The sequence below is a fragment of the Colletotrichum scovillei genome (assembly GCF_011075155.1).
Source record: "Colletotrichum scovillei strain TJNH1 chromosome Unknown Contig00006, whole genome shotgun sequence".
NCBI classification, from domain to species: domain Eukaryota; kingdom Fungi; phylum Ascomycota; class Sordariomycetes; order Glomerellales; family Glomerellaceae; genus Colletotrichum; species Colletotrichum scovillei.
The window spans coordinates 3,409,918-3,421,814 of NW_023336264.1; the positions used below are offsets into that span (position 1 = coordinate 3,409,918).

The following is an 11,897-nucleotide window of genomic DNA, read 5'->3' on the forward strand; positions in this document are numbered from 1 at the left end:
TCAGTGCCGCCCCTCGTCCTGGGCCCTCGTCGATGACCTTGTCTTCTTTCTTCTCCTCCTCCTCGTCTGCTCCTAGTCTGCCAGTCTGCGAGTCTGGGTCTACGACGGCCTGCGTATGTACTACTGCTTCTGCGTGCTGCGTCCTGCGTGCCCCCTTCCCTTCCCTTCCCTTCCCCATAGCGCCGCCTTCTAAGAAGGGTATTTCCCTAAACCTGGTCGCCGCTCTGCAGGGCGCATCCATACTCCATCGTCGTAGCTCCATAGCGTGCCTTGTTCTTCCGCTCACCAGATCGCCCGCTCCTCACCTTTCTCCTTCCCAGTATGGTTGCATGCACTGACCGTCCTGTCCAAGAACCCGCCGTCACGTTGTACCGGTGACCTTGCCTTTGCCGCTGCCGCTGAAGAAGGCACAGGTCAACGGCCCAGCAGGAGGGACATCCCGTTGAGACATCAACTGGCTGCTCGACTCGACTCCGACTCGACTCGACGCAACCTTGACCTTGAACCTCGACCTTGCCTTGGCTGGCCTCCCCCAGCCCTGCCCCATCATTGTATCCACCCCAGAACAGTGCCGAAGATTTTCATCAGACACCCCCTCCAACATCTACCGTCCTCTTGCGACCCATCCACCCCATCAGATACAAGTATACATCTCTCCCTGCAACCTTAAACATGACCGTCGTCCGTTGATCCTCAACTTCATCTTTGCATCTTCTGCATCTCTCGAGTCTTCGCCATCACTCCTCGAGATCAAATAACACACTCGCTCATCCCTCCCTCCCCTTCGCTTTACCAATCCCAACCTCTTTTGGTCAAGACGACTTACATCAACAACATACACGCCCTTGTTGACTACCAAGCAAGGACTTCGACATATCCTTGTGTAAAGTACACACGGAGACCAGAGACAAAGCAAGAAGAAGAAGAAGAGTGACAGAAGCGCGCTTGGGTCTGGAACAGGACTACAGCGCATCAGAGAGGCATGCTCTAATGTCAACCACGGTCACTTACCCCGTCATGGCAGAGCTGAAAGAGCCGGCACATTCCAATCTTTGGTCGAACTATGGGAGTCCCGTCCAAATGTCGTCTCGATTCAACAACAGCCTGGATTCCGGCCTCGGAGGCCACGCCGCCAACTCACCACACGCGGGACGCCCTAGAAGCACCCACCCGAGTGTAGACCACGGATCTTATCCCTATGGTCGCTACCCTCAAGACGAGTCCGATGCGTACGACAGACATTCGCATCCCAGCTTGACATCCCACCACAGCTTCCCCAACCTCAAGAGACCCTACTCGCAAACCGAACAGCCCCCTTACCAGGAGATTGTCCAGGACCTGAGAGACGATGGCTCCAAACTTACCGTCAACCACGACCACAAGCTGCTGTCCTTCAAGAGGGTACAAGACAAGCACACTATTGTCGACCAGCATGGACGCATGCAGCAGCTGGAGCTCTCGGCTCAGCTGCACGGAATGTTCTTCCTTTCCGAAATGCCAGCCAACAGCACAGACGGTTCCATCCTCCAGCCCGAACTGACCTGTTACCGACGAAACCTCTTCCAGATTAGCGGCTCTCTCATCACCCCACGAGGCCAGCTCTCTGTTATATCCGAGACTGGCGAGACGGTCCCCGTCAGCAACACTGAAGTGACCATCTCTGCCATCGAGTCTGTCGATGGCCACCCCGTCCGACTTATCGTCATCCCCTGGAAGACGCCCCCACCCAACTCTCCCGAGATCACCCAAACCCCGGACCAGGAGCCAGCGTCGCTTCCCCTTATCCCCTTCCAAGAAGACGGTTCGGAATCCGATGGCGAGTATGCCGTTTATCCCATTGGCTGGCGCCGACTGCAGTTCAGAATGTGAGTATCAACCCAACACAGGCGCACTTGCGCGCAGACGTGACGAATTTCGGCTGATTTGACAAAGTGCCACTGCAAACAACGGGCGGCGAAAGGAACTCCAGCAACACTTTGTGCTCCACCTCAAGGTTGTTGGGACGTTGGCCAACGGAAGCAAGATTGTGCTTACTGAGGCAACTACCGCGCCTATTGTTGTCCGGGGCCGCAGCCCTCGCAACTTCCAGGCAAGAAAGGAGATTCCCTTGCTAGGATCGAGCGCTGGCTCCAGGGGCCAGGCCTTGGTTGAGACTGGACTGGGTATTGTGGCGGGACCGTTGGCTATCAAGCCGCAGGATGCCAAGGCAAGAGGGTTGGACATGCAGATGCCTCGTTCCGCCTTCACCTTCAACGCAGGAGGGCCCAAGATGCCCGGAGCACCCATGGGAGCCATGAGATCCAAGTAAGCTAACCCCCCCCCCCCCCCTTCCATCCAGAGTACATGTCCATCACTTGATCGACATTGTTGCGATACGAAGCCCGGTCACTGACCCATCGTAGCTCATACCCCAACTGGTCCTCCTCCAACTCTGTGCCCGGGATGCCACAACTACCACCAGCTGGTTCGGCAAGCTACCCCGCTACGACAATGGGAGAATCTTACCACAAGGTTGCTCTGCCGGGAAGTGCAAGCTTCGGTGGAGAGGCCCATGACATGCCTTTGCAAACGTCGATGCCTTCCGTTCAGCTTTCCCTGGTCGCCAACGAACAGCAACAGCCTCCGATCAGGACACAATACGCTTATGTGCAAAGCACAACTGCTCCGCCACCACTATCGGTATCGGCAACGGCAATGGCATCGAGCTCAGACAACGCGCTCAACGTGCCTAGATACGTCGATAACCCCCGACCTACCAAGAGCCCTAGGCACGCAAGCCAGCCTTCCATCGGGTCAATGTCTCATCACGAGGCATCCCCGGAGTACCGGTACGGCTCGTCGTACGGAGCAGTGGGCAGCAACCCCAGCGATATTGCACCGCCATCCTACAAGGCTGAAGCCCCTGCGTCACACTCCAACCCCTCTCGAGACTACTATCCGCCATCGAGTTCATGGACCACAACAGCTGGAGAGCCTACCTCGACTGTTGCGTACAGCAGCAGTGAGGCGAGGCCGTATGGCTTCCCTGAGCAATACTCGAGCGGAGGCTCTGCGCCAACCACCAAGCAGGAGCATGCTCCCGCTCCTCCAGCCCCTGGGTCATACAGCAGCGCCCACCGGGGATCATTTGATGGCATGAACCATTATTCCTGGAACACTAATTAGCTGCGAGAATTACTGATTGGCGGCTGGGTCACGCCACTTGTCTCCAAACATGAGGGGCAATAATAGGTCGGGCCGAACGATGCTTGAGTTGAGTGAAGCAAGATTTGAGGGCCGAACTTGTTTCCGGGCCTGGCACAACAGCCCTGACTGTGTACCACTAAAACTTCAATTCGTGGCCAGAAGAGTGATTGCGGTTCGGATTCGACTTTTTATCTTCAAGTACCTAGGCGCGATATTTCGATTCTGGATCGCTGTCGAGGCGGGGGATTTACACCGATTGCAATACGGCATATCCCACGGTTAAGGAGGTTTCCCTCTGGCGGTTGCCATTCATGGCTCTGCTCGGCATGGGCGTGATTTTTTTACAAGGTCTCATGACAGACCGGACCCGAGCATAATTTGGGTAGGCGCAGCAACGACATGGTCGAGATCGGCGTCAAGAGACGGGCATTGTCTGGGTGGCTGGGCATTTCGATACCACACGGAAGATAGCATTGACGTCGAATGCTCCGGCCGGACGCTTCTATCACCGGCTCCGGGCCGTGCTGCGACATTGCGTGGGCGGGTTACTTAACGATATGTATGGTATTTCTTGGTTTTTTGTTGAGCGCCGGGTACCGGACGGGGAAAGCAATGAAAGGCATTGTGGTCTTTACTCGGCATCCTTGGTCCCGAATGCGCCAACGTTGGCAAATTGTGTTGCCTGTGAGAAGGAAAGGGTATTGCGGAAAGAAAAAAGGACAAAGCCACAAAGGGCTCAGCCTCGAGGATGGGACGACGTCCAAAGTGAGATGGTCCTGGGCTTGGTAGCCTTGCCCCAACTATGTGGTTGGGTCCCGCCACCCACACCTCGGAGAGAGTTCGTCTGATTTACCCGGGACGGAACCAAACGGTTGGGTCCTGGCATGGGAAGGCACCGGCGGTGTGGAAACGGATGGCGGTTGAGTGCTGGTTGGCTGGACGTCCGCCCAACGTGGTGGCGTTCCTTCTGTGCGTGGTTTCTCGGACTCTTGACGAAATTTTTTTTGTGATTTTGATTTGCTAGAGAATGAGGAAAGAGATGGTTTCGTGGAGGAAGGGAGAGAGAGAGAGAGAGAGAGAGAAGGAATAGTAAGAGAGAGTGCAAGAGGCGAGAAAATAGGCCAGAAAATGCGCAAGCAAGCAAATAGGCAATGAATAAGCATCCATTCCAGCCCCGAAACCCCACGTTGACTCTCTTCTCATCCAGGTTCCGGTGTCTGATTGGGGATAACCTCCCCAGAGCTCGTATTCGAAATAACTTTGGTGGTTCACAATGAGCAGAGAGACGGATACGGGCACCAGGCACCGGGCACCGGGCACGCGGGTCATTTATGTGTTTGGTCCACCAAGTCAACCTACCTCGATCGACTGTTGGTGCACGACACATACACACATGGGGAAATCAGCCACCGACTTTGCTTGGGTTGGATTGGGACCTTTGACCTCTCCACCCCCCTACTTCCCAGCACTCACCTACTTAGTTGTATGAGGTGTCTGACCATCTCTTTTCATATTCTACGGAGGGGAGATTACCACCACCACCACCACCGTCCGGCGGCGTTCTACGATCCCACGTCCCACACACACGGCGCGGTCACGATCACACCTTGGCTAGTAGTACTTTTTACCGTTGGTCCGTTACGCACGAGTCTAAAAGGTGCGGGCGGGCGGGCCACTGCGGCAGGCCCGCTCAGCTGGGAATTTGGATGCCAATAGTGTGATGGGGGGATTTGGGGGGGGGGGGGGGGGTCCTAGTGGTGCGTTGGCGCTGGTGCTTGGGATAGGACGGAATGAGTGCGCTTTGGGCGGAAAGATACTGCTTTTGCTTGTCTTGTTCTTTTGTTGTATTTGTTATTACTTTTGATTCGGTCCGGGGTTTTTATGTTGTACAGCGCATGTGAAGGAGGAAAGAAGCTGTAGAATGCTGCCGGTTTGGCAAAGAACAGGAACGGAAAGCGAGAGAGCGAGAGAGACACACACAGAAAGAAAGGGAGGGAGGGAGCCCAGAAGGAAGGAAGAGAATACGAATGGGTTTGGTTTTTTTCTGTCACTTTGGTCCAAACACTCTAGCCCCGAATCCTTCGTGATGAGAATCCACAGAGACTTGACCGCTTTGAGAGAAAGAGAGAGAGAGCAAGAAAAAGAGAGAGGCACTTTTGGTGGGATGTTTGTTGGATCCTTTTTTTGGTTTTCCATGGAGTCGTATTCTCTGATGTTAGCCCACCACCATCTAAACCAATACTACGTACCAGATTGCTGTGATACGCTGGCATAAGGTAAGGTACTGTTGGTAGGTAAGGTAAGGTATCTTTGTCATTTTCCCACTTACGCAACCCACGTAAACCCACGCGAACGCAAACGCAGGGCGAAAGACGCGGGTGACGCCCGGTTCGGGCCTCTTGCTGGGAGGGCTTGCGTTCAGCCTACCGCTGGGCCCGCGTGGGATCCTCGTGAAGTGTGGTGGTGGGCGCGCGTGCCGTTTCATGCATGCATGTACGGACGCGGCGCCAGTAAACGGATAGGCTGGCAAGCTGGCAGTAGGATTGGGATGCGTCGCTGAGGTAGGAGGAGAAGGAGGAGGAGGAGGGCATGGAAATGGGAACTGCTGGGGCAGAAATGTACCGGATACTAGATATGACAGGCGTACGCAATGGAATGGTTGGTAGCATGGGGTGGGGACCCGAGCAGCTGGGTAGGAATGACGATGATCCTCCCCCCCTCTACTTACCTACCTTAGCTTGCTAGCATAGGAACGAGGGATGGTAATTTGGCTACGAGAGTGAGAGCGAGAACAACCTACCGGCATACGAATGGAAGTATCCGTAGGTATGTACATAGAGAGAGAGAGAGGGGCAGAGGTGGAAGACTCCGCTGGCGCGTTTACTTTCCCACGTTGTTTGAACCTAGGCCGGCCCGCCTTTTCATCCCACCCCTTGCTTTGCCCACGTTATGTTTCCGACTGTCACTTATTTTTTTCCCCCTCCTCCCACGGTGTGTTTGTACATCAGAACTCCACACCTCCTTGTTCGGTGGCTTGCTGGGGAGGGGTCGGTTGACGAGCTGACGGCGGATACTGGGCAGGGAGTTTTGATACCCCCTCGCCCGGGTTGAGAGGGCTGTCATGTTTTGTATTGAGGATGCATTAATAGAGGTCAGACAGACGTTTGGGATGGAGGGATGGAAACGTGGGAGCTTTGGGAAGAGGTGTACGGAGTACCTTACCTTATGATTTGACGTATTGGGTGCTGAATGGGTGGGGTTTTCACGCTGCGGTTGTTCGACACCTTTGTGGGGTGGAAGAGAGATTGATTGGAGCTGTTCGACAAATGACTTGAGGGAGCCGATGCATTTACGACTAATAGAGGAAAAGAAGGCTGTGGTTTCCGTGGTTGACTATCAGATATCTAGTACCAGGTTCAAGAAGCTTCGTTGTAATGTGAAGAGACAGCGGCGACGGCAGTTACTTGAGAACCCGGTTGATGGTAATGATGCAGCGTCAATCAATGATCTTCAGCCGTAAAGCAAAGTGACCGCCCACTTGCATAGGTAACAACTCCATTTGCTATCTAGCTTGCACACCATATCCGCACTTGCTCGCAAGTATTTGAACACATTGTATCTGGAGCAAAGTCCATTCCTTGTTCTCACTTGTCGTACCCGTTCGTATGGATACCTTGCCTGTCTTCTAATTAGGCAAGGTACCTTAAGGTACAGGTAGGTAGGTACTTAGGTAGTGGTAGGACCTCACGACTCGCGATAAGATAAGGTTCGACGCTCCCACCTTAGCGAGCGAAAATCTCAATTGAACGGCTCCGCGGTCGGGCGAAATTCCACCGGTCAGCCCGCCCGCCGTCCATCACATTGCAACCTTCCGTCCCGTGCTCAGAACTCCACATAGCACCGGTCTCACTGTGAAGTTGCTCTTTCGTCAGTTTTCTGTCTTCAGCTTTGCACGGGGACTCGGCGATCGAAATTACGGCCGGGTGGGTTACAATTCACTCGTTCTCTCTCTCCCTCTTCGTATTCTCTCGTCTGGCGCCACAACGTCACAACGTCCCAGAGCACCTTTCCGGTGCCGTCTTACCTGACAACCTCCCCGACGACGAATACGCAGCCATGTTTGAGCTTCCTGACGCAAAGAGGTGAGGCGCAACCATTACCTCTCCTGTGACCCTCCCCCCCCTTGCGCCTGCAGCAGCGCTGATCAGAACTTGGCACGAAACAGAGTCCGGCGAGAAGACCTCGGGGAGTCGTCCGACGATGAAGGAGCGGACCACGACGAGCAGCAAAATGCGGACCTCCTGGCGAAGCTGCATGCCCGTATGGCGGGCATGCTCGACCTAGGCGACGACGCCGACGCCGACGCGGCCCCGACAGAAACGATCGAGCAGCAACCAGCAACAGCGGCGACGAGCGGAGAAACGGCCGAGAATGACGTTCAAGAAGACGAGCCCGAAGAGTTTGAGTTCCGGCTCTTCACCACGTCGAACCCGGCGACAAAGATTGCGCTGGTCGACGAGGACGAGCGCGCGATGGCGGGCGACGGAGCCATGATCCGCAAGAGGCCGCTGTCGTACTACATCGCCGGGGAGCCGACGCCCGAGGTGAAGGCGGAGCTCGCTTTCGCGGCGGTGTCGGGCGAGGAGGTTCTCGAGCGGGCGCAGAGGCGGTGGTGGGGGATGGAGCAGCCTTGGCGGGTGACGACGACTTCTGGTACCGGGGTATCGTCAAAGGGAACAGCAGGAACAGCAGCAGCAGCAGAAGGAGATGCTGGGAAGACAAAGGAAGAGGCGGACGCGGCGGCGGCGAGGAGGAGGCGGCCTGGGAAGAAGAAGCGTCTTGCGATACGGGTCAAGCAGCGGGAGAGGGTGAAGAAGGCCGAGGAGCTGGAAAAGTTCAAGGCCGGTAAGGAGGAGGCGCTGAAGGAGAAGAAGAAGAGGCTGAACCGGTTGAAGAAGCTGAGGAAGAGGGCCAAGGCGAAGGAGGGGAAGAATGGGGGCGGCGAGGGTGGTGGTGATGGTGGTGAGTCGGGGTCTGGATCTGACGGTGATGAGTGAGGTATCTGCATGACTGTCTGTGGTCTTGAATCGATAGCTAGGTCATCATGAGCGTGCTTTGTTAGACGTTCCCTGTTGCAGAGGGAATTGGACAGAGTCTATTTGAGAGGGCATGAGGGCATTGTAGTTCATGCGTGACATCTGTGGACATCCTTTTCTTTTCATGTCTACAAGGTGTCCATCACGGTTGGATCTTGCGGCGAAAGAGCTCTTTGCATCATGGCATGTAGCAGAAGTGCAATGCTTCAGAGCGCTGGAACTCCAATATGTGACCTGCTAGGTTCGCTAGTAGAAGCAATTGTAGATGCCCATGACAACACCATCGACTACCAACAAGCGCCAACTTAAGGAAACTAGCTATATATATTGAGGCTCTTTGGGTACCCATTTCCTGCCGGCGAAATTCTTCAAAGGTCTATCAAAACCATCTGCATGACGTGCAAGACTTGAAATGTGCCCCAGCCAGTCAAGACTCGCGCATTACCGGAACAGCACTCAAGGGAGGCGACGCGACGTGAATGGCTCGCGAGGTGGGGCCGGGGAGAGCACTGACATACCGGCCCGCCAATGGATGCAGGAGCTCCAGCACAGAGCTCCCCCGTCTTTCCTGGTCGAAAAGGAATGTCCCGGCAGCAAAAAAATTTCGAGGACGCCGACTCCCATCAGACGATACCTCATCAACCTCCTTCCCCCCCTACCTCACCATCACAAAAGCCGTTGTCGACAACGAGCCATTCCATCGTCCATCTCCTCTCTGTTCATTCTTCTCTCTTTCTACTGTACTATTTAATACCCACAGCTGCCAAAATGTCCGCCTCCCTGAGATCCGTTGCGCCGTTCTTCCGGACGGCGCGCGCCTCGCTGCGCCAGGGCAACGTTAGCCCCCTTCAGGCCACTCTGAAGAGACAGAACGTCTCACCCATCCTCAACGTCTACCGCACATACGCCGTCTACGAGCGGACAAAGCCTCACGTCAACATTGGTATGGGCACCTGGACGATCAATGCGTGGGAAATGTAGCTAATCTGGGGGAACCTCTACAGGTACTATTGGCCACGTCGATCACGGAAAGGTACACATCAAGCAAGACCTGAGAGGGTTGTGCCAATGCGCGATAAATACTGACCAAACTCCCAATAGACCACTCTGTCCGCCGCCATCACCAAGAGACAGGCCGAGAAGGGCCTCGCCAACTTCCTCGAGTATGGTGCCATTGACAAGGCTCCCGAGGAGCGCAAGCGTGGTATCACCATTTCTACTGCCCACATCGAGTACTCGACCGACAACCGCCACTACTCCCACGTCGACTGCCCTGGTCACGCCGATTACATCAAGAACATGATTACTGGTGCCGCCAACATGGACGGTGCTATCATCGTCGTTGCCGCCTCCGACGGTCAGATGCCCCAGACCCGTGAGCACTTGCTGCTTGCCCGCCAGGTCGGTGTCCAGAAGATTGTCGTCTTCGTCAACAAGGTCGACGCCATCGACGATCCCGAGATGTTGGAGCTTGTCGAGATGGAGATGCGTGAGCTTCTCAGCACCTACGGCTTCGAGGGTGACGAGACCCCCGTCATCATGGGTTCCGCCCTCATGGCCATGCAGAACCAGAGACCCGAGATTGGTCAGGAGAAGATTGATGAGCTGCTCAAGGCCGTCGACGAGTGGATCCCCACCCCTACCCGTGACCTCGAGAAGCCCTTCCTCATGTCCGTTGAGGATGTCTTCTCCATCTCTGGCCGTGGTACCGTTGTTTCCGGCCGTGTCGAGCGTGGTCTCCTGAAGAAGGATACCGAAGTCGAGATTGTCGGCAAGGGTGACCAGATCATCAAGTCCAAGGTCACCGATATCGAGACCTTCAAGAAGTCTTGCGAAGAGTCCCGTGCTGGTGACAACTCCGGTCTTCTCCTCCGTGGTATCAAGCGCGAGGATATCAGCCGTGGTATGGTCGTCTGCAAGCCTGGCACCGTCAAGGCCCACTCTAGCTTCCTCGTCTCCCTCTACGTCCTGTCCAAGGATGAGGGTGGCCGTCACACCGGTTTCCACGAGAACTACAAGCCCCAGATGTACCTCCGTACTGCCGACGAGTCCGTCACCCTCACCTTCCCCGAGGGAACCGAGGACGCCAAGAACAAGATGGTCATGCCCGGTGACAACGTCGAGATGGTTGCTCAGCTGCACCACCCCTCTGCTGTCGAGGTTGGCCAGCGCTTCAACGTCCGTGAGGGTGGACGCACCGTCGCCACTGGTCTCATCACCCGTATTCTGAAATAAGGGATACTCGCCGAAAATATCTCAAAACTAGGTGAAACGGCACCCAGAAACACAACTTCCCCGACATGAAATGGGAACCCGGATGGTGAAAAAAATTGGGATTGTACAAAAAAAGGAGTTGGATTGCTTCACGATTTCATGTACAACCGACCCAGAGTTTTCCGCTTTGAGCCCTCGAGCTCGTGTATATTGTCGGGGTTTGGGCTCAAAGATCTCCGCTCTACTTCACCCCCTTGTCTTTGAATCATGTACTTTTAGAAGACGATGGACAATAGAACAATCTGTGCTTTGTGCCACATGACAATATTGATACCACTAGCCCATGTCAATGCGTGTATGCTCACTTGATATGTCATCGTGTTACTTGATAAACCTCGAGTCATCAATTACATCCCCAGAACTTGAAGGGCCATACTAGCTAGCTGCTTGGTACCCAGGCGTCGCGCGGTTTCACAAGCTACAGGTGAGTCGTGCCGTCTTCACGCGCAGCTCAGCTCAGTCTTTCTTTGCTTGATATTGAGGGCCCCAAAATTTTGGATGGTGGTAAAAGGTTCAATGTCGTGGTATTCGTCTATCCTCAGTTGGACGTCCGACGGATTTTTGCACTTTCCGTTAAGCCAGCCATAAGAACTCCAATTGCCCTTGGAAGCCTTCCCTCTTGTCTGAATGCATTTTTCCACGGGCCACTCATGCCCAACCACCTTCACCAAGTTCCCATCCTTTGCCGTCTCGGAGTTTTGGACAATTTAACGGTACTGTAGAATAGCAGGCTCGGGTTAGCGGTTTGCGCTTTCTGAAAGTCATGGCCGAGTGAGGGGTCAAAGGCTCAGGCCATAGTCGATCGTAGGTTCCGGGGGTTATTTGTATTTTGCATACCTTGTTGAAGCCGATGTCCTTGGCCTTCTCACGGAAGCACTGACGGCACAGGTTGAGGTCGTACTTGCGGATGAGACCGGCGGTGTGCTTGCAGACACGGCTATAAAAAGTGAAAATGTCAGCATTTCTGCTTCCTTTCTATGCGCCTTTGCGCGCGCGGGCGCGATCCAATATTCCCGATTCCATCTCCTTCCATCCAAAATCTTTCGCTGAGAGAGAGAGGGTTTTGTTCGTACCAAGAGCGGGAGCCCTTGCCGTAGTTGCGGGGGCGGGAGTTCCAGACAGACTCGTGAGACATGATGGCGGTTGTCGAGCGGGTGGGCGGTGTCGTCGAGAGGGTGGTCGGCGAAAACTCGAGATGGTTTGGCTGTGGTTGGATTGAGGACGTCTGGCGGAAATTTTTGTGCGCCTGTATTTTGCTGGGGCTTGGGTCAGGGTGGGTTGGAGCCCCCTTCGCTTCTGGGGGAAGTCCGTGCTCCGCTGATGCACGTGATGTAGATAAGA

General features: G+C 54.9%; 5 protein-coding genes across 5 annotated transcripts; 4 read left to right on the forward strand and 1 right to left on the reverse strand.

Annotated features, from left to right (window-relative positions):
• The first annotated feature begins 206 nt into the window (after window positions 1-206).
• Window positions 207-4,378, forward strand: HER10_EVM0002196 (NDT80/PhoG like DNA-binding family protein). Its single transcript, XM_035471919.1, has 3 exons — window positions 207-1,865; window positions 1,933-2,304; window positions 2,403-4,378. Exons 1-3 carry the CDS (start codon window positions 991-993, stop codon window positions 3,163-3,165), a joined length of 2,010 nt encoding a protein of 669 aa, XP_035332252.1. The 5' UTR covers window positions 207-990; the 3' UTR covers window positions 3,166-4,378.
• A 2,604-nt stretch (window positions 4,379-6,982) lies between these two features.
• On the forward strand, window positions 6,983-8,642 carry HER10_EVM0011571 (uncharacterized protein). The gene is made up of 2 exons (XM_035480999.1): window positions 6,983-7,328; window positions 7,412-8,642. The coding sequence occupies exons 1-2, from the start codon at window positions 7,303-7,305 to the stop codon at window positions 8,241-8,243; spliced, it is 858 nt and encodes a 285-aa protein (XP_035333396.1). The 5' UTR covers window positions 6,983-7,302; the 3' UTR covers window positions 8,244-8,642.
• Window positions 8,643-9,050: 408 nt separating this feature from the next.
• Window positions 9,051-10,517, forward strand: HER10_EVM0003532 (translation elongation factor Tu; the record flags this gene model as incomplete). The annotated part of the gene is made up of 3 exons (XM_035473206.1): window positions 9,051-9,225; window positions 9,287-9,315; window positions 9,384-10,517. The coding sequence occupies 3 exons, from the start codon at window positions 9,051-9,053 to the stop codon at window positions 10,515-10,517; spliced, it is 1,338 nt and encodes a 445-aa protein (XP_035332399.1).
• A 70-nt stretch (window positions 10,518-10,587) lies between these two features.
• HER10_EVM0000010 (uncharacterized protein) lies at window positions 10,588-10,818 on the forward strand (the record flags this gene model as incomplete). Its single annotated transcript, XM_035469808.1, has 1 exon — window positions 10,588-10,818. One exon carries the CDS (start codon window positions 10,588-10,590, stop codon window positions 10,816-10,818), a length of 231 nt encoding a protein of 76 aa, XP_035331991.1.
• Window positions 10,819-10,870: 52 nt separating this feature from the next.
• Window positions 10,871-11,795, reverse strand: HER10_EVM0004223 (40S ribosomal protein S29). Its single transcript, XM_035473875.1, has 3 exons — window positions 11,630-11,795; window positions 11,394-11,493; window positions 10,871-11,272 (listed from the first exon to the last, which is right to left on the reverse strand). The coding sequence occupies exons 1-3, from the start codon at window positions 11,689-11,691 to the stop codon at window positions 11,264-11,266; spliced, it is 171 nt and encodes a 56-aa protein (XP_035332477.1). The 5' UTR covers window positions 11,692-11,795; the 3' UTR covers window positions 10,871-11,263.
• Window positions 11,796-11,897: the final 102 nt, after the last annotated feature.